General features: G+C 45.2%; 1 protein-coding gene across 7 annotated transcripts in view; it reads left to right on the top strand.

Annotated features, from left to right (window-relative positions):
- The window catches only part of fars2 (phenylalanyl-tRNA synthetase 2, mitochondrial), a 628185-nt gene that overhangs the window by 407449 nt on the left and 194383 nt on the right, over positions 1-26353 (top strand). For all 7 annotated transcript variants that reach the window (XM_070880361.1, XM_070880365.1, XM_070880368.1 and 4 more), the window contains one exon: positions 11652-11812. In XM_070880361.1, coding sequence (XP_070736462.1) covers positions 11652-11812 — 161 coding nt within the window. The remainder of the gene's footprint in view (positions 1-11651; positions 11813-26353) is intronic.

The raw sequence follows: 26353 nt of genomic DNA, 5'->3' as shown, positions 1-26353 counted from the left end.
TTGTGCACTCCTGTGCAATGTGCAACTAGGCTGCATTGGTCTCCTGGGGAGGTCTTTTTCACCCATTGGAAGAGAAGAGAACCTCCCTGAGTGTTGTGACTCCCTCCATAAGCATTTGGAGGGAGTCATGGGAGAGCCTGGGTGCAGCTGTGCACCTTTAGGTAGCACTTGTCAGTTTTTGCAGCACCTCAACATTGATAGAACAACTGTCAAAATTAATGTGGCCATGGTCCCTTTAAGGAAACAGGCTGATGACGCGTCATAAAATGACGTAATCAGACCCACTTCCTTTAATTGGCTGGGAACCTTGCAGGGCGGGCTTAACAAGCCCAATCAACGGAAAATTCTTCAGTTGGCCACCGACCCTGGCCGTCCCGGACTTGCCACAGTTGGCGAGATTGCAGCCTAAGATTGGGACCTCCGGATTTTAAGCCCAGTGAATAATGAATTTCCAATCATGTCTGCATTGTACAGTATTGGTGATGATACAAGAGCAAGTTGCTTGCTTGCCCCCTAGCTGAAAGACGGGTATGCCGAGCAAGAACAGGGAGAATGGGGAAAATCAGAAGGATTTCCTAATAATGAACCTTGTGGACAAATCCATGCACAATCTTTTGGGGCTTTCTCATTTTTGTACCTGATCAAAATGGATTCAGATAATGTATTCCATTATCAAAAAAAAATCGCGCTTAAGCAACAGCAGTTTTTTCTGATCTAGTCCCTGTTCCTGGATTAATTATAAAATATCAGGCAACTTTATCAGCAACAGTCCCACCTCAAAGCTGACAATTAGGAAGGCCAATAACAACTTACCCAATAACTAGCTAGTTACAAGAGTAACGCTGAAATCGCCAATAATTAAAAATAAAAACAGGAGAAACTCCCCAAAGGGTAAGTTTATAATACAGGCCAGAAAATCTAGGTTCAAACCCTGATCTGTACTGAGGTAGCTGATCTCTGCTGAGGCAACAGTTGAGTACTGTAGTTGACCTTAGCATTCTTGAATGAGATGAGTAAAAATTAGCCAGGGCTCCCACTAGTGACTGCTGTGCAGCGACCCCTGCTAGAAAGTACACGTTAAAGACAGGACCAGGTTTGGATGCCCTGCGTGATCAAATGACCTCCTGACAGTCCTTGACTAAGCTCACACATGAAGGTTGGATCAGTTGGGTGAGGTGCTACAGGCAGATCAAAATAATGAAAGAAAGAAAGACTTAACATTTATATAGCGCCTTTGATGACCACTGGACAGCCCAAAGCACTTTACAGTCAATGAAGTACTTTTTGAAGTGTAGTCACTGTTGTAATGTAGGAAATGCCGACTCCAGGAAATAGTCGATGTATTTACTGAGGCGTACGAAAGCATAGGCCTTACGCTAAACATCAGTAAGACAAAGGTCCTCCACCAGCCTGTCCTCGCCGCACAGCACTGCCCCCCAGTCATCAAGATCCACGGCGCGGCCCTGGACAACGTGGACCACTTCCCTTATCTCGGGAGCCTCTTATCCACAAGAGCTGGCATTGACGACGAGATCCAACACCGCCTCCAGTGCGCCAGTGCAGTCTTCGGCCACCTGAGGAAAAGAGTGTTTGAAGACCAGGCCCTCAAAACTGTCACCAAGCTGTAGTAATACCCGCCCTCCTGTATGGCTCAGAAACATGGACCATGTACAGCAGACACCTCAAGTTGCTGGAGAAATATCACCAACGATGTCTCCGCACGATCCTACAAATCCCCTGGGAGGACAAACGCACCAACGTTAGCGTCCTCGACCAGGCCAACATCCCCAGCATTGAAGCACTGACCACACTTGATCAGATCCGCTGGGCAGGCCACACAGTTCGCGTGCCAGATACGAGACTCCCAAAGCAAGCGCTCTACTCGGAACTTCTTCACGGCAAACGAGCCAAAGGTGGGCAGTGGAAATGTTACAAGGACACCCTCAAAGCCTCCCTGATAAAGTGCAACATCCCCACTGACACCTGGGAGTCCCTGGCCAAAGACCGTCCTAAGTGGAGGAAGTGCATCCGGGAGGGCACTGAGCACTTCGAGTCTTGTCACCGAGAGCATGCAGAAATCAAGCGCAGGCGGCGGAAAGAGCGTGTGGTAAACCAGTCCCACCCACCCCTTCACGACTATCTGTCCCACTGTGACAGAGATTGTGGTTCTCGTATTGGACTGTACAGCCACCTAAGAACTCATGTTAAGAGTGGAAGCAAGTCTTTCTCGATTCCGAGGGACTGCCTATGATGATGATGATAATGTAGGAAATGCAGCATTCAGTTGACAAACAGCAAGCTCCCACAAACAGCAATGTGATAATGACCAGATAATCTGCTTTAATGATGTTGGTTGAGGGATAAATATTGGCCAGGACACAAGGGATAAATCCCCTGCTCTTCTTAGTGCCATGTGATATTTTACCTGAGAGGGAATAGGTTTCTAAAGTGGGGAGAAAATTTGTTGTAAATAAATCAATTATGTCCAGTTGTATTAGCTCATATGATTCTTCATTTAAGCTTCCTCTCCTTGATACTTGTCTTCTGTAATAACTTTATGCCCTTGATTCACAAATGCTTGGATAAACATGAAACATATATACATGACGAGAAGGATTCGGTGATACACCAGCACCCTCTAAAGATTTATTCTTAGTTACTACGATAAAGCTGATTTTAAGTGGGAGCTGATTAGGAAATGGAAATTAGTTCAATGTGCAAATGCAAGAACCCATGTCATAGCTGTCAGGATAATTTAGTTCGACTTAGTTCCAATCTCGACAGAACTTCCTGTAATTGATGAAACAATTGTGCATATGTTGGACACAGGAATAAAAATGGCTGAACCATCAAATCAATTGGATTTTGCTTCTTGTTATTGTGCATTTGATCTTAAATTGATTGTCTTGTGTTTTCAGAATCTTAAATGGCACCACTAAACTTCATGCATGGGCTGATTCACTACTTGGATAACAGATTGCATGGCAATATTCCGAAAAATGATATCATACCAGATTTATTTCTTCGAATGCTTCCTTAGGCTTCTTGGTGTGGCTTCTTTATCACTCTGATCACTGTGTGTGGCGACATTGTAAATGAATTCAGAAAGAGTGTTTTATCATTTTGCTGCACATAGCAACCAGAGCAATTCTTCCTCCAGTGATTGTATTGAGGAAAATGTACAACAAAATGGTCAAGAAATTAAGCAGAAAAATGAGAATAAAGCGAGAAATGCATGAGAAACCCCCCCAATTATTTTAGAGCAATGCAGGTATGAGAAGAATTTTGTAAGCGCTATAGACTGGAGCTTGTAGCAGTTTTAGTAACAATAATATCAGAAAAAGAGTACTTACTGGTACCTAATTCCCATTACATAAGGAACAGTCTTCTTGTTGCTTTAAATATGCATGCTAGGCACATAGGACATAGCTGCATTTAATTATGCTGCATCAGTCCCCAAGGATAGACTGTAATAAGTAATGTTCAGTATAGTGAAGATGTTATTTACTGTCTGTGTTTCAGTATTATGCACCTTCCAGTCAACTGTGGTTTGGGCCACATTATTGTCAATCTAAAACAGGCAGATGTAGTTTGGGGAATTATCCATCATTAAAATTAGGAACTGTTAGAAATTTTAAGTCTAGATATTTTCTTGGGTCAATGTCACTGGTCTTTCCTGTAAGCAGATTCTGCATGGGCAGTTCATTTTTATTTCTCAATATCTAATTGTACAATAACATGACCCTGGGGCCAGTAACAATGAAAGCCTTTGATTTATGAATTTTGTTGCATAATATTGCATATGGCTTCATGTGCACTTCTCGAACTTTCCAAAAAGCGGACTTTAGTGAGATGAAGCCAAATGCACATAAATGAACTGGTTTATTTTACAGTTGGTAAGTGAATGAGCAGAATAATATTCATAGTCAATCTTACTGTACTTAGCTTAATTCCGTATCATTCCTCTTAAGGAAGACAGTAATAGAATTTCCTATGCTGTCCCTGTTAGTGGGCTAAATATCACTCTTTTGTTCAGTAGCTCTGCTGATCCTAACTAATTCTATCTTAAGGAGGCATTGCTTCATCCCTGTCTGTTTTCTTCAGTAGATTATTTCAAAAACTGACCTAGACCACGTGTTTGCCTGTTCTTTTGCTTTCTAGCTGGACAGGAAACTAACAACTTTACCTCTGATCCGCTCCTAGCTCTCCATGTCAGGAGATTGGACTGTAAGATAGATGGAGGTCCGTAGACACTACAGGTTGGATTTTCGGCTTTGATGTTGTTGGGGCGATAATGGACACGGGGCGGGAAAGTTACCGCCTGGGAACAGTTTGCGCCTCAGCAAGTAAATTTAGGCAGCTGGGCCCCGGGTCAGGGGGTGCAGCGCTAAGGGAGGCATTGTACACCTCTCTTAGGGCATTAGGATGGGAAACCCCTGATCTGAAGAGCCGGGCCGGGAGCGCTCCGAGAGACACCTAAGGGGGGTGGAAAAACCTAAAAAAATGCCACAAAACATTCCCAAAACATTGCCCACGGCACCACAACACAAATCGCAAAAAAAAATTAAAAGAAAAAACAATCACACTTACCTTAGAAGTCTATTACTTGCCTCTTCTCTGTCGGGATCGTTGGACGGCCTGATTTCCCAGATGGTCAGTGCGAGGTGCGCTTTGCGGTGTACGGGTCGGGCTGAAGTTCAAACTCGCAGCGGTGTCGCAACCAGTGGCGTTGCACACCGGCGCAGCTCTTCCGGGCAGTGCTGCTCAGCGCCGCCACCAAAACCAGACCCGAGGATCATTGCGGAGCATTGCCATGGGACCGGTAGAGCTGACGTACCCTAAATGGGCGTCCCGCTGCTGTTTGCCAGCTCTGGGCCTGCACAATATCGGGCAGTCTGGGCACCAAACCAGCTAGCAAGTGCAGCAAGCCATTTTATAATCTCTACTGCCCTAGTTCTTCCTGGCGGAGGCGGTTAAAAGCTACCCCAATGGAGTTGGATGGCCGCAGGAAGGTCTAGCTGACTTTTAGTCTCGAGTTGAAGTGGTACATGAGCGGCATCATTTTACAAACTGATTTTTCTGGCTCTAATACACATCTCCTGGCACTTCTGTTCAGTTAATTGAACCCCTTGAGAGTTAAATTTAACTTTGTAGCAATTCAATGCGAATCATACTAAGATTCTTTTGTGGCGAAGTAGTCAGAAATCTCAAAACATGACAGCGATGTTTTATATTGTCTGAGAACAGCATCAAAATTTTACATAACACTATTTTTCAAACTTATGTATTGAAATAAATTTTCTCTGAGTAAGATTGCACATTTAGCTTTGAAATTTACTCTCTACACTTTGAGCTGCCCTGCCAGTTGTGACACAGATTATTTTGTGGCCTTGTTCCAAATCCTAATTCCCAAATTGGTGAAACAATGAATCTAATTTAGAACACAATTGTTATGGGTGACTAAGTGTGAAACTTTTACTTTGCGCTCCGATGACCTTGTATTTAACTGAAATATTCCAGTCCAATAAAAGCATTGTAATATTATGCATGCAATAAAAGTTCAAACTGAGTACTGTTTAACTAAGCAAGATACAACCTTGCTTCTGCTTTATTTAGGCCCAAAGAGCCTGACTCACAAAATGGCTGGCCTTTTATACCAGAGCAGCACCATGTGTGTGCTGCTCAGTGGCCTCCAACAATGACACCATCTGGTGGCTACAAACAGCATGTACATACATGACATGTGACATGTAATGACTCGGTGGGCAATTGATATGGCACTGAATCTTACAGATCAGCAAGGTCCCGGGTCTGTGCTAACCAGCTAATCTCAGCTCTGGTGGTAACAAGAATGTTGTAATTGGCCTTAGCTTCCACAAGCCAGGGAGGGGAGAAATAAGCCAACATTGTGTTTGTGCTCCTGATGCTATCCTCTGGAATTGTGCACATGTGAATATCAACTGTGGACAGGGTCTGTGATGACCTCATAATAGACAAGCCTGCTACTATTCACTCTATAGGCTCACAAGTAAAGTATATGCACTCGTATGAGGTAGGAGAGACCCAATCTTTATACACCATTATATAACATTGGTCTATTTACTACTTTGATGCATGCTGAGAATTTAACCTGAATTTATACTCTCAGCTTGAGGATGAAGGTAGTTCCAGACTCGGAGGCAAACTGTGAGTATAAAAATAAGTGGCACATAACCAAAAGAGGTTCTTTCAACCAATCCTCCAATGGCAATATTGCCTCAGTCAGCAAAGTCACGAGTGCAAATTAATTTTCAGTCAGAAGTGTAAGCCGCAATGTTTTGGCCACCAAAGGTATTGCTGCCTCCAGTTGAGTAGCTGAAACATTGGTCCTCTTTACAATTGTCACTATATGTGACTGTAAAACAATTGTACACGAGTAGTTTCCTGCTACATTATCCAGATGCCCATTTAAGGTGGCTCCAACTGCTGTAGAAACTGTTCTGCAAGTTAAACAGGATGGTTTTTAAAACAATGGGAATGATAGCTAGCAGGAAGTGGTTCTGCAATATAAATACAGCATTAAACTTCTAAAGTACATAATACCCTGTTATAATTCTCACTTGCATAACTATGGTTGTTTGAAAATCACAATTATGACTTTTCTTATGACTTGGGTCTTCGTCATTAACATTTTCACTTGGGGTCTGCGGGCTCCAGTAGCACGGGGAGAGAAGAGAACCACTTTTTAAAGCATGCCTCTGCTTTTTGAGACGCAGCAGCTCCGCCTAATTTGTGTGACAGCACTTCTGCTAAAGCTAGGGCTTTTTCACATCACGGCATAAAATAACACCTCGATGAGACGATTCAACAGAACCGTGAGGAGAACATTTGCAATATTGCAGCTTCAGAAAGGTAAAGAGGATTACAAAATAAAATGATCAGAGAATATCAAAAGAAATAGTAAAATATTCTACAGTCATGTAAATAACAAAAGGAAAATTAAGGTAGTGATAGGCCCACTAAGGGAGGCCCAAGATAAATTCACAGGTAATTCACGGTCTACATGGCTACGGACCAAGTAGTGGAAAGTGGGATAGCTCTTTGTCGGCCGGCATGGACACATTGAGCCGAACTGGCCTCCTTCTGTGCTGTAAATTCCTATGATTCTAATGACAGTGAAATGGCAGAAATATTGAATAGTTACTTTGCCTCATTTTTACTAGGGTGGACATGACATTAGAAGAAGAGATTTAAAAAAGGATATAAAGGCATTGAAGATAGAAAGGAGGGAGGTGATTGATAAACGAGTCAAACTTAGAGAAGATAGGACTCTGGGTCTGGGTGGATTGCATCCGCGCATGCTCAAAGAAGCTAAGCAAGGGATAGCAGAGGCACCAGTATAGAAAGGACCCGGACTTGGTGAACGCTAAGGCTCGCCCATTTCTCAGTGGTCCCTGGGTGGATTGTACCTTTTTGCCGCCCACTGCCGCTGGGGCCAGTCGGGAGTGAGTTTCGCTGCGGTTGTGTCAGCGGCAGCGGCAGGCAACGGGAGTTGGCGGGTGTGAGCGGGCGGCGGCAGCAGTGGGCGCTAGGTGCAGGCCTCTCGACTCGGCAAACATCGGAGGCCGTGCACCGCGCAGGCGCGAGACTTGGAATTTTTTTTTCTGTTGTTTCCTCTGGGCGATAACATGACTTTTGCCGTGATTGGGGCTGATGGCACAGATGCGCATGCTCATAAAAGCTGTGCACTCACTTGCACCTGCCAGTTGGAGAGGGATCAGCTTTGGAGAGAGCTACACAAATTATTCATCAGCCATCCATCAAGGAAAGTAATAATGAGTGCAATAAAAGCTTCCAAAAAGTCTGTTGGAGCCAAGCCCAGAGCTCCCTGGTTTAATGATGACGAGCTGGAGGAGCTTGTATGTGAGGTGGAGCGACGGTATAAAGACCTCACCCAGAATGGTCATAGCAAGCCTCCACCACCCCAATATAGACATATTTGGAGGGAGATTGGTGAGGCCGTGTCCTCAGTGGGCGACATTGTGTGGGATGGAGACCAGTGTTGGAAGCGGTGAAACGATGTGGTGGCGTCAGCAAGAGTGAGTAAACATTTATTTGACCACTTCCGTGCAACTCCAAAAGGTTCTGTGCCAGTTGTGTCTGTGTGTGTGTGAGCTGCATGAGCAAAAGACGCAAAGGCTGCAATGTTTCTTTCTGCAGAAGAAAAGAACATCCAAGGCATCAAGGTATCAAGCCTGAGTGCCATAGGAGGGGGCCCAGCAGATGTCATCGAGTTGAGCAGCCCAGAGGAGCGTGCCTTGGCATTGATGGGTGACCAACACTGTGCCACCACAAAGGGTGATGCAGATCCTGTGCTAGAGCATGGTAAATTTATACTAAACTCCGGTCTATGCCATGCTCGTCATGAAAGGTCATGCAATGTTAAGTCAAATGCCTTTTAATGCACATTGTCGGCCATTAATGGTGTGTTCATGTAGCAATGGAACTCCTTGAAGTAAGAATGTGGAGTAACGGCTCACATGTCAGCTTGACCACCACCACCACTCCCGCCCCCCCCCCCCCCCTCAGCTATACACTGAAATGTTGTCCTCTACTTGCAGATGTTGAATCGGGCAGCAGCACACAAAGGCGAGTGTGACACCAATATCTCCCACCCCGACATTGTCACCAGCCCTACAGACCAGTTTCTTCCTCCAACCCCCCACCCCACCCCACAAGATCACCCATATCCACTGCCAACCAGAATCACGAAGACCAGGAGGGAGAGGAAGGAAACATGCCAGTCTTCAAACCACTTGACGTCGAGGAGGTGGAATAGGAGGATTCCAGCCTCCTGACATGTGTGCCACCTGTCCAGCCAACATCGGTGTCGGAGTCCGACTTCTTCAGATTCGAGTCGGACGAGGTAGGAACAAGTGCTGTGAGGCGCAGAGGCCATGCCGGAAAATCCACCAAGCCGCAAGCACCCAGGATGATGCAAAAATCCGATGAGGATGGAGGACGGCTCGCGGCAATTCAAGAAATGGTCCAGCTGCCGGGGACGAGCTTGGAACTAGGTCGAGATGTGCTGCAGACCATGGCTGGGATAGCTACCAGCATCACCACCTTTGTTGAGCAGCATACTGTCAGTATGGAGTGGCTCATTAGTGCGATGGAGCGCAACACCAACTCTGTTGAGGCGATGAGGCAAGCGATGGCTTCTGGCCATGTCACGCAACACCCCCCGAGCCCCACCATTGCGGCTGACAGAACCCGAGGAGGCCGGAGATACCGGCTGTCCTCCTCCTGTAAAACGTCATGGAGCAGAGGCGGTGAGGGGCAAGGGTGCGGCTCGCCATGGTGAAGGCAGACCCATGAAGAGGACGATGAGCCTCACATCGGGGGGGGGGAGGGGGTGAGGGAGGGGGAAGAAAGGTGGTGGTAGTGGGTAGAGGGTTGGGTGTTGGTGGTGGATATGTTCTTCACTCATTAAGTTGTGGCTGTTGTTTCACATGGGTCATTATCAATGTCATTTGACAGGTCTCAGAACAACTATACATATGTTGGATTCAATTGTTCGCACTGTCACTTTGGCATGCTGCACTATTCAATACAATCATATTATTCACCCACTCTTGGTCAGTGTCTCACTTTTACATTACTTGGGGTGCGTTCTGAGAAAATTAGAAATCTCCTTCAGGTGTACTGCTGTATGAGGAATCTCTTGCTCTCCATATATGATGCGAATGATTAATGGGTCTTGTCATCAGACGATTGCGATACGACAAGGGTCATCAATGCACGAAGGCTGCCATTCAATGATAGACAGTTGCGCTACTTGCAGAGCACACATTAAGACTTGCACTTCAGTCCACTTTTGCTTAGGTCCACCATCGCGGAGTCCCACCCCTGATATCACATGTTCCTCAGTGACCTTGCAGTCCATTATATATATTTTTCTGTCTTCTATACTTGAGGTAATGCTGTTCTCACTATCAGATGCTGCGACCTGCCAGAGCATTACATGGTCGCATTTTCGCCTATTTACTCTGACAGAAGTTCTTACCATCTGTGCACTCACATTCTGTCAATAACTCTGTTCTGCCTGCAATGGTCTAAAAACTCTTGTAGGGCATCTCCAGTGAGCCTTTACCATCTCTCGGAACTCATTGCCGCTTCCTCCTCTACACCTTCCCTTCAACGGAGTATTTCTTATTTACATGTCTGAACTCATTCTGTGCAGCTTAAGGTCGATCATATAACTAATTCTGAGCCTCTGATAATGGTGCAGCATATGGATGCTACCCGGGATGTGCAGCACTGCAGCACTCTGAGCGATTCTCCCTGCTGCCCGATTCACAGCCAGCTCACACCATCTTTTTGCCAGCGGTCCTTCTGGAGAGCAGGAGCACGATCTTAGAGGATCATGCATGAGGAATATCCCTGTTTTCGAGCCTCCGACATGGCGGGCAGCAGGAAGTTGCGCTGGCGGTACTTCACCGAGGAATCTCCTGCCGGGTGGGTCCTGGGCAGCAAATGGGCGGTACCTGAGGAATATGTTTTGAAAAAAAATTTCGGGCGGAACTCTCACCAAGTTCGGGCCTATGGAAATTCAATAGAAAAGGGAATAGTGCCAGAAGACTAGCAAGCAGCTAATGTTTTACCTATCTTCAAAAGGGGAGGTAGAACAAAGCCAGGGAATTTTAGACCGGTTACTTTAACATCAGTGCTGGGAAAGATATTGGAATCTTTACTCAAAAATGTTCCTATGTTGTAAAATACTATGTAATAGTATTTAAGAAAGAAAGAAAGACTTGGATTTATATAGCGCCTTTTACGACCACTGGACATCTCAAAGCGCTTTACAGCCAATGAAGTACTTTTGGAATACAATCACTGTTGTAATGTAGGAATTAAGAGTCGGGACCGTACCTGATTTTACCTTCTCCAACCCAGAAACGCTGAAGTCAATTGTAGTGCCTCGACTGCTACCCCAGCTGAGATAAGCTAACTCAGCACAGATTGAAGAAGGGATGTGGGGCTTTGTTGGAGTGTATGGTTCAGCTGCTCATTAACTAACCTCATTATGTCATCGGAACAACTTATTTTTGATGGGTTATGAGATATGATTTTTTTTCCTTTCTCTCATTAGGTACAGTAATTAATTTTGTTAATTGCTAATACTATTGCAAAACATTTCATGCAGAGAGATCATAATAAAGAATAATTGAAATAAAACACAGCTGTACTCACTGAAAACTATTTTTCAGGTGGTTTTCTTTAAAAAAAATGTTTTTTTAAAACACGTTGACTAAGCCTAACCTAAATCAATCACAAAAACTGCCAATTTGTGCCAACTGAAAGGTACCGTAAATCCTGTTGGGTTAAGCTGAACGCAGTAACAAATCACAGTAAATGGTATGAGACCAGATGATAGAGCCACATTATTATATCTGTGATAAATAATTAAAGTCTCTTGTCAAACATGTTTATGTTGCTGCGTGTAATGAAGACTGGTACAGATTATACCTTCTTCTGCTTATTCGTGCTTTAGATTCATCACTTGATCGTTATTGGCAAGATTCTATCTCATGCTTTTTTAAGTAGTCTAAAAGGTGACTGGATGTTTTGTTGTTAACTTTCACAAGGCCTTTGTTTCCTTCTGATTGCAGCTGGTGCTCAAGACAGGATTGGATATGCTTTTGGCCTGGGGCTAGAACGGCTGGCTATGATTTTGTATGGAATACCAGACATTCGCTTGTTCTGGAGCGAAGATGAACGATTCTCCAAACAGTTCCAGGTTGCTCATATTGACCAGAAAATCACGTTTCAGGTTAAAAAAATACACTATTTTCATTAATATTTTTCTTTGTACTATGTTAGGTTAAATTGTGTGCACCGGCCATTCATAAGAGAAGTGCTGTGCCATAAGTTACCCATGATTTATATTTCTTTTCTTAAATTTTTTCTTTTTACCCAATTCTCTGCACATTTTTAAATTTTGTAATTTAAAAAAATTTGACTCGGGATGTGGGTGACACTAGTAAGGCCACAGTCGCTGGCCTTCCTTAGCTGCCTGGAGATAGTGTTGGTGGACCTTCTCCTTGAACCACTGCAATCCTTATGGTCATCATCATCATCATCATCATCATCATAGGCAGTCCCTCGGAATCGAGGAAGATTTGCTTCCACTCTTATAATGAGTCCTTAGGTGGCTGAACAGTCCAAGATGAGAATCACAGTCCCTGTCACAGGTGGGACAGATAGTCGGTGAGGATAAGGGAGGGTGGGACAAGTTTGCCGCACACTCTTTCCGCTGCCTGCGCTTGATTTTTGCACGCTCTTGGCGATGAGACTCGAGGTGCTCAGCGTTATAGTGTATCCACAATGCTTTTAGGTAGCGAGTTCCAGGATATTGACCCAGCAAAAATGAAACTATGACAGTGAAATGCAACTGGCAGATCAATGCTAAAGTTGCTCTTCAACCAAGGAAGAATGAGAGCAAAATGCAGGTTGACTCAGTGGGGGGTAATTTTGACTTTGTGCGATATTGTAAAACGGATGATAGTAAGTCAGCAGCCTATTTTGCATCTCTCCCGATTTTTATTTCCATTGAAGTAATTGGAAATATAAATCGGGAAATAAACATTGGGAGAGATGTAAAACGGCTGCCGATCTGCTGTCACCCATTTTATACCATCGCACATATTTCTCCCTTTCATTTTTCTTGGCGCCCCCATGCCATGTGCCATTCCCAGCCTAACACGAAGGCAGGCAATCAGGCTGCACCCATTAGGTGTACAGTTGAACCTCCCTTATCCAGAACCCTCGGGACCTGGCCTGTTCTGGATAAGGGATTTTTCCGGATGAGGGGTGGTCACCTTAAATTGGATGGTACAGGTACTGAGCAAGGGGATATCGGGGCTGGTTGGCTTGGGGCTGGGAGTGCGGCAGAGAGATCATTGTGGGGCGAGGTGGCGGTGGATTAAGGGGTCAGGCCGGTGATTGCGGGAGTCGGCAGTGAGGAAGGACTTCAATTTGTTCATTTTGGAGTTATGTGCATGCACCACCCAGTGGCCGGGAATGGTTCTGGATGTGGGGGGGTTCCGGATAAGGGAGTTCTGGATAAGAGAGGTTCAACCTGTATAAACAATTGCTGGAGGGCCTTCTAACAGGCCGCAGTGATTCTGAGTTTCTCTCCCTCTGTGGGACAGAACTTGAACACCACTCAGTACCATCTTACAATTACATGGTTGAGAACTCAACTCACTGAGTTGGTAAACTTGCATGCTGCCACTCCATGGTGAAGCAAATTGGTGCTCCAAAATGCCAGCCCACTGCCCCCCTGTCTTCACCTTCATTCTAAAAGTTCACAAGGTTGCATATTTTCTTCTGGAATCTCAATGACCATTTTAGAAATCATAGGGAAAAATAGACCTGGAGAGGCATAGAGCTTTGAATATCCCCAATTCAAGGTGATGTGATTAGTCTGTATAACTTGGTGTTGCTGGCTCCCCCTCTGCTCAGTATCGCACCAATGTAAAACAGGTGGATGCAGTCCCATAGAATAGTTTCAAATATTGTAGCATTCTGTTTCATTAAGTGTATAGTACAACAAACCACATCTCGTGGGCCATTGTTTACTTGAGCGAGCGAGTTTTATCTATTAAAAGCTAATTCACCTTTCCCATCAATTGCAAAATTTTCCACATAATTAGAGTTCTGAGCCCTGATAATCTAAGTAAATAATTGAAGTCATCCTTGTGTAACTTTGCAATACCCGTGTATACACAGATTATTAAATAGTGGGAAGCTGAGTGTATGGATAGCAAAGTATTGGAAAAATTCTGCCTCATAAATTTAATGTAGTCAGCTTAGTGTAGTCTGCCTAGATTAGTAGGGTAGCTGTGAGAGTTGCTGTTAACTAAGAATGTGCTGAGTCAGTTCTACAATATAGGGGCAATTTTCAGAACTTTTCACTCCCAGAGAGGAGCCTAGTCTGCTGTATTTGTGCATGTAAGAAATTTGGCTGTGCACCTCAAAGCTGCACGGCCCGGGACTGGTTTTATCAATGCACAAAACTTTGAATGGGCCGAGCAGCCCATTAAAGGGACTTCGCACCCAAATTTAAAATTAGGAGGAACATTGGTGGGCATGGCTCATGATTTTCGAACCATTTAAATTAATTGTTGGTAAATTGTATGCCCTGTCCAGATTTCCATTATTCACCTCCTTCTTCTTCGGCAGTCCCCCGGAGTCGAGGATGACTTGCTTCCACACTAATATGAGTTCTCAGGTGACTGATGAGACCAATGCGGGATCTACAGACGCTGTCACAGGTGGGGTCGATGGTGGTTGAAGGGACGGGTGGATGGGATGCTTGGGTTATCATGCGCTCCTTCCGCTGTTTGCGCTTGACTTCTGCGTGCTCCCGGCGAAGATACTCAAGATGTTCGGTGCCTTCCCGGATGCTTCTCCTCCACTTTGAGCAGTTTTGGGCCAGGGATTCCCAGGTGATGGTGGAGTTGTTGCACTTTTTCAAGGAAGCTTTGAGGTTGTCCTTGAAGTGTTTCCTCTGCCTACCTGGGGCTCACTTTGCTGTGTCAGAGTTCTGGGTAGAGCGTTTGTTTTGGGAGTCTAGTATAGTGCATGCGGACGATGTGGCCCGCATCAGAGATGATTGAGCGTGGTCAATGCTTTGATGCTGGGGATGTTGGCCTGAGTGAGAACACTGACGTTGGTGTGCTTTGCAGGATCTCGCGGAGGCAGCGTTGGTAACATTGAGGTGTTTGCTGAATTTGAGAAGGGCACTCCATAATCCCTGTCTATGAAGCATATAGGAGGGCGTCAGTATCACTACTGCTCTGTAGATCATGAGCTTGGTGCCGGATTTGAGATCCCGGTCTTCAAACACTCTCTTCCTCAGGCGACCGAAGGCTGCACTGGCACACTGAAGGCGGTGTTGGACTTCATCATTGAAGTCTGCCCTTGTTGACAGTAGGCTCCAAAGGTATGGAAAGTGGTCCACGTTGCCCAAGGCTCGTCATGGATCTTGGTAATCAGGGGGCAGTACAGTGTGGCGGGGGCAGGTTGGTAGAGAACCTTTGTCTTATGAATATTTAATGTAAGGCCCAGACTCTTGTACACTTCGGTGAAGATGTTGACAATGGTTTGGAGTTCGATCTCCAAGTGTGCGCAAATGCAAGCGTCGTCTGCATACTGTAATTCAATGACAGAGGATGTGAACTGCAGGCAACAGAGGTTGAACAATTTCCCGTTTGTTCTGTAGATTAGCTCCACTCCAGCAGGGAGCTTACTGAGTGTGAGATGGAGCATTGCAGCAAGGAAGATCGAGAAGAGCATTGGTACAATGACACAGCCTTGCTTGACCCCGGTCCGCACGTGTATTGGGTCTGTGGTGGATCTGTTGGTGAGGATCACGGCTTGCATGTCATCGTGAAGCAGGTGGAGGATGGTTTAAAAACCTTTGAGAGAAGCCGAATTTGAGAAGGACACTCCATAATCCCTGACGGTTGACAGCGTTGAAGGGTTTTGTGAGGACAAAGAAGACCATGTACAGAGGTTGCTGCTGCTCCCTGCATTTTTCTTGAATTGGACATGCGGTAAAGATTATATCCATTGTGCCCCTTAGTGAGCAGAATCCGCATTGCGACTCTGGGAAGAGCTCTTTAACCACTGGAAAATGTCGATTGAGGAGGATTCTTGCGATGACTTTCCCTGTGGCAGACGGCAAGGAATCTCCTCTGTAATTACTGCAATCGGACTTGTCATCTTTCTTGAAGATGGTCACGATTACAGCATCTCTGAGATCCCCTGGCATGCTCTCCTCCTTCCAAATACGAGAAATGAGTTCATGGATTTGCACCAATAGTGCTTCTCCGCCATGCTTTAGTGCGTCGGCGGGGATTCCATCTGATCCTGAGGTTTTGCTGTTCTTCAGTTGTCGGATGACCTTTTCAACCTCATGGCGGGCTGGGGTTGTGCTGAGATGGAGGTGGGTAGCATGCTGTAGGATGGAGTCAAGGACACTTACGTCGAAGACAGAGTCTCGGTTAAGGGAACTGTCTTTCTGTCCTTAATGAGTGCATTTCCGTTCTTGGCCCTCAGTGGGGTAGGACCTTGGGTGCCTGGGCCGTAGGTGGTCTTGACTGCGCTAAAGAATCCGCGCACGTTGTGGTTGTGGCCTAATTGCTGGATTTACTGCGCTTTTTCCATCCACCATCTGTTCTTTAGGTCGCGAGTTTAATGTTGGACCTTGACCTTCAGACATCTATAGAGCTTCTTTCTTGCTCTTGAGTGTGATGCTGTTTCCAGTTCAAGAATGCCTTGCACCTCCAGTGAATGAAACATTGCTGTTTTACTTGTTTCAGAGCTTGCTATTTAACACATTACAGTTTGTACTGGTGGTTCCAATGCAATAATAGTTATAAATTTGAATCTGTGGACAACGAGCATACATCTATGGAGAATTAAAAAAGGAATTGTTTTGCAGGCTTACAAACAATCAAAACAAAATTCTTGGTGAAATCTTGGTCGTCTGTCGTATCCAACAAAGACGTTGATGTGCTAGTCGTCAATGGCATGTGTCTTCAAGTGGCTGTATAGGCCAATTCTGGATGCACATAGTCTCTTGCACGTCGGACAAGGGAAGTTCGATGTGTCTGATGCTGACAGTACTGTCACCTGATGTCGTCTATCTCTAGTGTCCCGCAGGCGTTGACATCGGCTTTCTTCGAAGGTCTGGCAGGCAGTCCTCGTGAGGGTTCGCCGCTGGATTTTATTAGCTGCTGTATTCTCGAGGTCCTTTGGTCGGATGTCACAGTACTGGAGGATAGCCTTGATGCAATCTTTGTAGCGCTTGCGGGGGCGCCCCTGGTGTCTTTGATCTTCACAGAGCTCGCCGTGAAGAAGCTGACGAGGGATCCTTGACTCATCCATGCGGATGACATGTCCAGCCCATCGGAACTGGGCTCGCATGATCATCACCTCGATACTAGTTGATTGTGCTCTCTCCAGAACCTCAAAGTTTGACACCCGGTCTTGCCAGCGTATGTGGAGTATAGATCTGAGACTGCGCATATGGAAAGCTTCCAACTTTTTGATGTGACGCCTGTAGGGTGTCCAGGTCTCACATCCATAAAGGAGAGATGAGAGAGCGACTGCTCTATACACCAATAGTTTAGTTGACAGTCGGATGTGGTGGTGACTCAACACCTTAGTGCGCAAGCGACCAAATGCCTGGCTGGTTTTGCATCAATCTCCTTGTCCAAGGACCCATCACTTGATATGGTGCTGCCAAGGTACTTGAAGCTGTCCACTGACTTTAGTTGTATACTGCCGATGAAGACTGTGGGAGCAGGAGCTGTGGTGCTTGGGGCAGGCTGATAGAGAACCTCGGTTTTACTAAGGCTGGTGGTTAGGCCAAACAATTCTGTTGCCTCAGCAAATTTGCTGAGTATGAATTGTAGGTCACTCTCCTTGTGTGCCATAAGGGCGCAGTCATCAGCAAAGAGTGCCTCTAGGATGAGTCGTTTCCGTATTTTGGTCTTTCCAGCAAGGTGGCGAAGGTCAAACAGTGAACCATCTAATCGATATTTCAGGTAGACCCCAAACTCCAAGTCTTTTATGGCATAGTTCAAGACACAAGTAAAGAATAGGTTGAACAGAACTGGAGCGAGTACACAACCTTGTTTCACTCCATTTGAGATGGCAAATGGGGCTGTGGTTGTGCCGTCTGAGAGCACTTCACCTGTCATGTTATCATGAAACAGCTCAATGATGTGGACAAACTTCCTTGGGCACCCAAATTTCGTCTTGGTGAAATATGACCAGGACTACAGCTGCCTTTGTCCTTTGTAAATTATCATACGTGCAAAGTGAGCAGGAAATTGGATTTGCGTGCCTCATCAAAAATCCATCAAACAGGTGGTTCCTTGAAAGCTACTAAATGACTGCTCAAAAACAATATAGTCAGAAAGATTCATTATATGTATTACAGCTGTGAATTCTCTTTGTGCTTCCTTGGTTGTCACTGACCTTTGATCCCAGCAACAAATGAGTTTGTCAATTTCAAATTAAGTGAAAACAATTGTTGATAAAAATCCATGTTATTGCTAAAAGCTGATGTGAAAATGATTAACTTTGAAGTTTCAGCTGTATTAGATAGCCATTTATTGAATTTAAATGAAACTTCGTCCTGTCAGTATTTTTAATATTAGCTGGTGTGGGGAGGGCTGGTCTACTGATTAAATGATGGCAAAAAAGGCTTTTCTTGGAGACGATTTCTCTACATGGCAACTGGAACCTGCGTGGCAGGGAGGGCATATTTCAGGAACTCAATATGGAAAGTGGAAGTAGTTTAAATTATCTGAAAAATGTGTTACTGTTAGGTTAGAAGTTTCAACGTTACCTGCCCATTTGGCTTCACCTATTCGAAGCAAGAACTTCATAAATATTCAATTCTCTCTGCAAATCATGGTTGAGTGGTGGAGTACTACCATTTTCCTGAAATTTGGTTCTAATGCTGAAATTTGATGACAGTTGTGCAGTCTGAGACATAAGGTACCAGCATTCACTAATATATTAGATCAAATTTATCTTGTATAAGTACCCAGCTGAGCTAACCACGAAGTTTCCCCAACCCGTTTTTCCAGTGCAATTACCTGTGGTGTGCCGACTTTCTACTCCAAAAACGCCACCGAAAATGTAGTTGCTGATAGTGGACTGTCCTAGGGTCTGGCGCAGCGTGGCAATCACAGTGGGGGACAGAGCTACAGCCCTGCGCCGAAAACAGTACCGGCAGCTGTGCGCATGCGCAGTGGAGTCTCCACGCATGCGCAGTAGCTCCTCGCCCTCCAAGCGCGTCCCGATGCTCACCGCCCCTATCCCTGGCCGAAGGAACGACCTGATGTTCGCCACCCCTATCCCGGGCCGAGTGGCCTGCCGCACAGACTGACCGCTGCCTTCCCGCGCTCACAGACTCCAGTTCATTGTTGTAGCATCTCGCACCTCCATTGCCTGCATCCTCTGCTGCCAGTGCTGCCCCTCCTGTTCAGTTGGTGGAGCGTGTGCTGAGGGAAGCTTGCTGGGGAGTCCGGGGGAGCAGGAGCTGGAGGAGCCCGGAGGAGCAGGAGCAGGAGCTGGAGGAGCCCGGCTCGAGACCAGGCCACCAGATCAGCACCAGGAGTCATACAGCACGTTTGCGGCAGATTTCTTCGAGACACGATACTGGGGGGATGAAGCTACTGGTTTGTGTCACTGATCAAATCTATGTCAAGAAATTTCAAAGCATTAATGCTTTTTGGACTTTATAAATCGAGTTCAAGACTCAAACCACTCTCAGGGCTGCAGGAAACAGGCTGGTGCGGGGAGACTTTTGATCGGGGGGTCGGAAGAGTTTTGATGGGGGCAGGGGTGCTGGGGAAGGAGGAAAGTTTCTTTAAATGATTTAGAAAAAGAACAAGCTGCTCGAATTAGAAAAGTTGCCCCTGTCTGCTGATAAGAGCAGTAAAAAAGGCAGTCAGCACCTTCAAAATTCAACTTCTGATTAAAAAGTGCATATTTTATGAAGCTTTATATAGTGGAATGTGTAAATTATGCAAAAGTTACAGTACAAAATCTGTATTAGTTGTTGTGAAGGTGTTTAGTGCTTTGCAAGGTCGTATGTGCTCCCCGCCCCCCCCCCCCCTCCCCCAACCCATCTCTGTCTACCTGCGCTGATTTTGTAACTCTCTGTAAGGTTTTTCTGTGCGGACACAAGTGGCCACATACGCTGGCCTAAGTAAGTTTGGAGCAACTATTAGCTGGCCAAACTGGCTTAAATGGCCCAAACAGGCGTAAGTGGCTAGTAACGTCCCCTTTTGAACAAAACAAAACTAAGCGAAAAAAATCCTAACTAACTCACTTACACTCGAGCAAATTAAATGTGCAGAATTGCGACTTTTAAGATACTCCAGAAAAATTAAGTTGCTCCAAAAAAATTGAGCAACTCCTGGGGAAACTTGGGCCCATTAAGTGACCCACTGAAAATGTTTATATTCCAACACATAAGTGCCCATTTGGTCTTCCTGTTGTCTTAGCTACTTTTGACCTTAGTGTTAAGATAAAACAGCATATTTGTTGTAACAATACTGATGTTTAAAATGTCTAACTTAGTTGGCCATAAATTTTGAAATTTAGTGGTTCAACTAATATTTTGGTAGCCTGGTACTACAAGACTGTTAACATTCAATCATATCTATTATTTTAGCCTTTAAAACTGGACCGGTTACTGTCATTGGGTTCAATTTTCCCCAGTATTTGCGCCTTTTCTTTTGGAGCAGGCTGCTTTTTCTGGCCTAACTTAAAAATCCCCAGTTTCCCCAATCAGTTTGCACCAGTTACGAATCAGTTACGAATTTTTTAAGTCAGTTTTTTTTTTCAGCCACCTACGTCACTTCTGGTCATTTAGGGAAGTTTGGCCAGCTGAGAGTTACTCCAGTTCTGATTAGGCCAGCACATGTGGCCTGTCCTGAAAAACCTTCCGTAGAGTTAAGGAAAGCGGTGCAGCAGATGCCCGGACACACCGAAAGAATTGAAAAACAGCAACAAGAATTGATAGCAGCAATTTACCTCCCAAAGGCTGTCCGGTCCCATTCTCGGTCCCCGGTTCACACACACAGTCCGGCCATGAGAGATAGAGAGTCGGTCCCCAGTTCACACACACAGGACGGCTGTCCGGTCCCATTCTCAAGGGTCAAGTTTCGGCCTGAGTTGCTCCTATTTTTTTGGAGCAACTAGTTTAGAATGGAGTATCTTAGAAATTGCAATTCTCGACATTTAGTTTGCTCCAGTTCTAGTGAGTTAGAACAGTTATAGAATAGATTTTTTTTTCAAAAGGGGGTGTGTCCGGCCACTTACGCCTGTTTTGCAAGTTTAGGCAGCGAAAACTTACTCCAAACTAACTTAGAATGGAGTAAGTGTAGATTTTTGTACGCTCAGAAAAACCTTGCTTACACTTAGAAATCAGGCGTAGGGAACGAGAGATGCGGGCCGGGGGGGAGGGGGTGGGTGGAGGGAAGTTTACAAACATTAAACACATGACTTTTACAAATAAAGAGCCATCATCAATAATAAATAAACCAATAAATCAACCAATAAATCAATCAAAAAAAATTTAAAAATTAAAAAAATAATTTAAAAAATCAATAAATAAAAAATTAAGTTTCTACTCACCAACTGCAGCACCGGAAGCCCTCCAACAGTGTGCTGGGACAGGGCCCCCCCTCCCCCAGTCTCTCACTCTCTGTCTCTGTCAGTGTCTCTCTCTGTCAGTGTCTCTCTCTCTCTCTCTCTGTCTCTCTCAGTGTCTCTCTCTCTCTGTCTGTCAGTGTCTCTCTCTCTCTGTCTTTCAGTCTCTCTCTCGCTGTCTGACAGTGTCTTCCTGTGTTTCTGACAGCGAGGGGTGGGGGGAGGAAGGGAGGAGAGGAGGGAGGGAGAGGAGAGGAGAGAGAGGAGGGAGAGAGGAGGCGGGGGGAGGAGAGGAGGAAGGAGGGGGAGAGGGGAGGGAGGGGGGGAGAGGAGAGGAGGGGAGGGAGGGATGGGGAGGAGAGGGAAGGAGGGAGGAGGAGGAGGAGAGGGAGGGAGGGGAGAGGGAGGGAGGAGGGGAGAGGGAGGGAGAGGAGGAGAAGATAAGGGGAAGGGGGGGGGGGACGAGAAGAGGGGGGGGAGAAGAGGAGGGAGGGAGGAGAGGGAGAGGGGAGAGGGAGGGAGGGGACGAGAAGAGGGGGGGGCAGGAGAGGAGGGAGGGGAAGGAGCAGAGGAGAGAGGGGAGGAGGCTGAACGGGCCCGGCCGACGGGAGGAAGCCGGGCTGAAGACTTCGGTCGGGGCCTGCCCGCAGCAAGATGCCAGGCAGGCGGGTCCCGCCGAGGACGTGGAGGGAGGGGGAACGGCTGAATGGGAGGGAGGAGGGGTGGAGCGGACCGGGCCTGAAGTGGGGGGTGGGTAGCCGGAGCGGGAACTGAACGGGGGGGGGGGGGGGGGGGGGGGGCGTGGGGAGAGCCAGAGCGGGAGCTGAAGCTCACCGACGGAGGCCCGAGTCCGATCTTCGCTGCCCTAGTGAGCCCATTCGGCCAGGCCTAGGGGCAGTGTGCTTTGGGCCCCTCCCACGCAGCCTCGGCGGCCTAGAGCTGCGAGGGATCCCGGCACTGTTTTCAGCGCCAGGACCTGGCTCCGCCCCCCACAGCTTATGCTGCACTGCGCCGAGTCCAAAACAGGCCTGATCATGGTGGAGAATACCGAGGTAAATATTAGGCGCGCTTTTCGTTCTAGAAAGTCGGCGGACCTCTCGGCGGTACGCTGTTCTACGGGTCGGTTGAAACTTGGACCCTCAGTCCCCACACACAATCAGAGAGAGAGAGATTGCGAGTTGGCTGTATGCTTTACTTTGCAGCCTCAGCTTGCATTGTGTCCCTAGTTACCATGGCAGCCCAATCTTTTTGGCGCAGATCAAGGCTCCACCCCCGCCCCCCCCCCTCGGATTAGGCCACGCCAAAATGAAGAGATCCAAAGAGGAAACTTAAAACACTTTTTTTGGCGTACTTAGGCCCCAAAAAATCAGGCGGATCTCTTCAAGTACGCCAAAAAAAATGCTTTGGGGAAAATTGAGCCAAAATAAACTAGCTGGGAAAGCTTTGCAAAGGAATGGGTTAGTTGGAGCAAGGAAAAAAAAGATGAGAGAAACTTTTTGTCATCTCTAGTATTTTTGTAAAGTTTGCTTTTGTAGTAGGTGTTGCCAATCACATTTAGTTCACTTTCTTCCAGATAGATCCCGCTGAGAAGTAAGCACTGAGAAAATATGCAGAAAAAAGAAGGCTGTAACTTTTTTAAGAGCATACTACTCCTGATGCTCAATAGAAGAAATGTATGCTTCAGTTAAATGGAGACCTGTTTCTTTAAAATCCAGGTTCAGGTTGTGGAAATGCTGAGATAGATTTATGGAATCTCTCCATTTATACAGCCTGACATGTCCATGTGGAAATCTTGCATTTTTTTTTTCAAACTTTAACTTTAGCATCCACGTGGAACAGTTTTTAAAATGGCAGCAGGGGAACACTGGATGGGGACAGACTGTAATGGATGCAACACATAGTGCAGAGTGGGAATGTTTTTTTCAGAATGGGGATTCAGCAACGACTTCAGTGACAAGTTATGGTGGAATGTAACCAAATCAAAGTTATGCTTCACAGTAACACTGCTTTAATATTTCTGATTCTACTGAGCTCCTTCTACACATCTAAGTTAAACCCAAGAGAGTTAAACTGGCAGTAAGTGGCGGATGGTAGGTGGGGAGATTGATAGTTATGCGTGCTTGAAAAGGAGCTACAAACTTGAGATCACACATGCCTTGATTTTTACAAATAAAGGAAAAACAAATCAAGTGTGTTTTTGGTTCAGTTTACTGAGGTCATTTCTGAAAAGGTGTCTGTGACTCTTCAAAATATAATTGAACAGAAAGACAATTTAAAAGGCTGGAGTGGTGTAAATTGATCCCTTTCACATTCACAGAAAGTCTCAGTCAGAGCTTTTATGCAGTCAATGAGGTGAATAGCACAGATGCATTTAAGGAGAAACTGGATTAACACATGAGGGAGAAAGGAATCGAAGGTTTTGCTGATAGGGTTAGGTGAAGAAGGGTTGGGAGTAGGCTTGTGTGGACCATAAACATAGGCATGGACCAATTGGGCTGAATGGCCTGTGTCTACTGTACATTCTATGTAATCAAACTTGTCATTCCTCCTCCTACATTCCTAAGGCAGTGTAAACCAAAAGAAAAAAGTCGAGGAAGCTAAGCTTTAAGTACATTTTGCATGATTATCTTAAGTTTTTCATTTTAAGGTGACATTTGCACATACTTATATGCATGAATTGCTTCTTAGCACAATTGAGCTTTCTAAAATAATCTCCAGAATCTTTTTTAAACTAGCAGCTTGGCTTTGAGAAAGCTTTCTGTTCATTGCTTTCTGCCTTTAATAGTTCTCATGATTTACGTTTTATTCTCCTGAAGTTGAGGAATATCAGATTTGAGAAATGGGACCCTCAGATAAGGTCATCATAGGCAGTCCCTCGAAACGAGGATGACTTGCTTCCACACCAAAAAAAAAAGGATGAGTTCACAGGTGTTTCGAATGAAGAACCCGAACTACATCCTCAAGGGTGGAAGATGCCTGCGCGTGGATTTTTTTAACATGTGGTGGCCGTTGCACACCAGCCACCACATGGACTTGACAGAGCTATGTCTTGGTCCAGTGGCAAGGATTACCCAAGACAACTGGAGACCTGCTCTGGTGCACAGACCTAGTGCGCACACATATAGCAGTGTGGGCTGGCCCATGTTGCCCCTGGGTCCCTGGCCCCGAACTCACGCCTCCCCTGGACCCCGATCACATCCCGCCACAATCTACATGTTCAGATCAGGTATGACATAATCAAAAACAGAGTATATCTTCCCCTGTTCTCCTTAACTCCAACCCCTACTGCACCAGAGTGAACGTTTCCATTGCCCACACCAGTTGTTCTTATGACTTTTCTGAATGAGATGGGCAGTTTATGCCTAATTATGGGCGGTTTTGTGCTGTGGACCAATATCCGCTGGGTACTGGGTTGAAACTGCCCAAACTCAGTTCATTTAGAGCTCTTACAGCCAACATAGAGAGGGAAACTTTCTTCCCACTATTCTGCACTAGATTCAAGACCCAAGAGTAAACCGATAGCGTGCTTAACCCACTGTGCCACCTATTTCCTGTTCATCAACAGAGTGCAGCCAGACAGAACCACGGCAAGGTCAGATATTTCAGCAAATTGATCCTGCCATTTCCTACAACCACAAAAGAATCTAGTACTGGGATATGAATGGGTACCTAGTTCAGCAAGTAATAGTTAATTAGGTATTTTAAACTTCTACATACAAGGATTAGCCTTACAGGTGATGACACTGCCTGAGGGAGAGTTCCACTGCCAGAGTAATGATGTTTTTATTGTTGGCCTTATGTGGAGAATACTCAATTTGATACTGAATGCTGAGGTGCAGCAGCAGCAGTTTCTCTGTGCTTGGCCGAAACCTGAAGTTCTGACTTAAGCATCAGTTACTGCGGTGATGCACAGCCGGGCCACATCTCTATTTTCTGCACCTCTCTGCCCTGAAACCATAAAGCATCTGCTAAATATGATGATGTATCCAAATATATTTTTGTTCTTCCTCTATTATTCTCAATTTACTTCTTTTTCTATCTGGTTTTTATTTCTTGATCTTTTTTTTCTTTATTTCAAATTTTGTTTTTGTCAAATTTTGTCACTGTCTTTCTTCTGCGAATTGGACATTTTATTCAATGCATCAATAATATTTTGTCTATGTAATTTGTTTTAGACCAATTCTCTGTGTGTCGTGGGGGAGGGATGTTCACCAGGCAGAGGGTGTTAAGTTGTTAACTAAATTTTTGTTTCTCTCATTTGCATAATGAATTCAGGGACTCGGATTCATTTCTTTCTCCATTCAGTCCAGAGAAGCTTCTCTTGATACTCTGAAAACAGCTCATTTTAATAATTTGTCTCAGAGCCCGTCTAAATTTCTTTCTCTACAACATACTGACTTTGTAATATATTTTTAAATTGGCAATTTGAAGATGGAAGTTCAGATAGCGGTGGCTAGCAATAAGGCCATATGACTTAACTGATGAACATTTTGCCTGTATATTTAGATGCAAAAAAAGAATCAGGAAGAGAGACATTTGAAGTAGCTCAGTGACAAATTTACAAAGCATTGGTCATATTCCATTTGAAATGCTCTGTGCAGTTCTGCTCACCTTTTCACAGTAAAGATATTATTGCACTTGAGGCTATTCCTGCTCTGAGCAATGGGATGATAAATTATGAGGAAAGGTTAGGCACTTTGAGCTCATTTCTTTCTGAAAAGGAAACTTTGATGTGATCTAACTGAAGTTTTTAAGATTATGAAGTGAAAGAACAAAATTAAATCAAGAAAACTTTTTCATAATGTGATGAGTTCAAAAGCAGAATATTATAGGTACAAAATTAGTACCTTAGGCATATGAGGAATGTCAGGCAGAACATTTCACCCAGTAGGTAATACAACTGTGGAATAAGTTACTAGGGAGAGCTGTTAAAACAGAGAGTAAAAGTGTATGCTACAGACTATTGGACACATTTCTGAAGAGAAGAGGAATTGAAGATTACGGTCAGAAGGTAGACAAGTAGGGCTGATTTATGAAAAAGGTACAGGTTTGTATCTATCTGTTCCTAAAAGTTTGTAATCTGGAAATTCAATTGCACCTGAATCAGTGGGTAATTGCGATTCTG

This window comes from Pristiophorus japonicus, chromosome 5 (assembly GCF_044704955.1).
Source record: "Pristiophorus japonicus isolate sPriJap1 chromosome 5, sPriJap1.hap1, whole genome shotgun sequence".
Classification (NCBI taxonomy): domain Eukaryota; kingdom Metazoa; phylum Chordata; class Chondrichthyes; family Pristiophoridae; genus Pristiophorus; species Pristiophorus japonicus.
The sequence above is the reverse complement of the archived record's forward strand: the minus strand, read 5'-3'. Positions and strand labels throughout refer to the sequence as shown.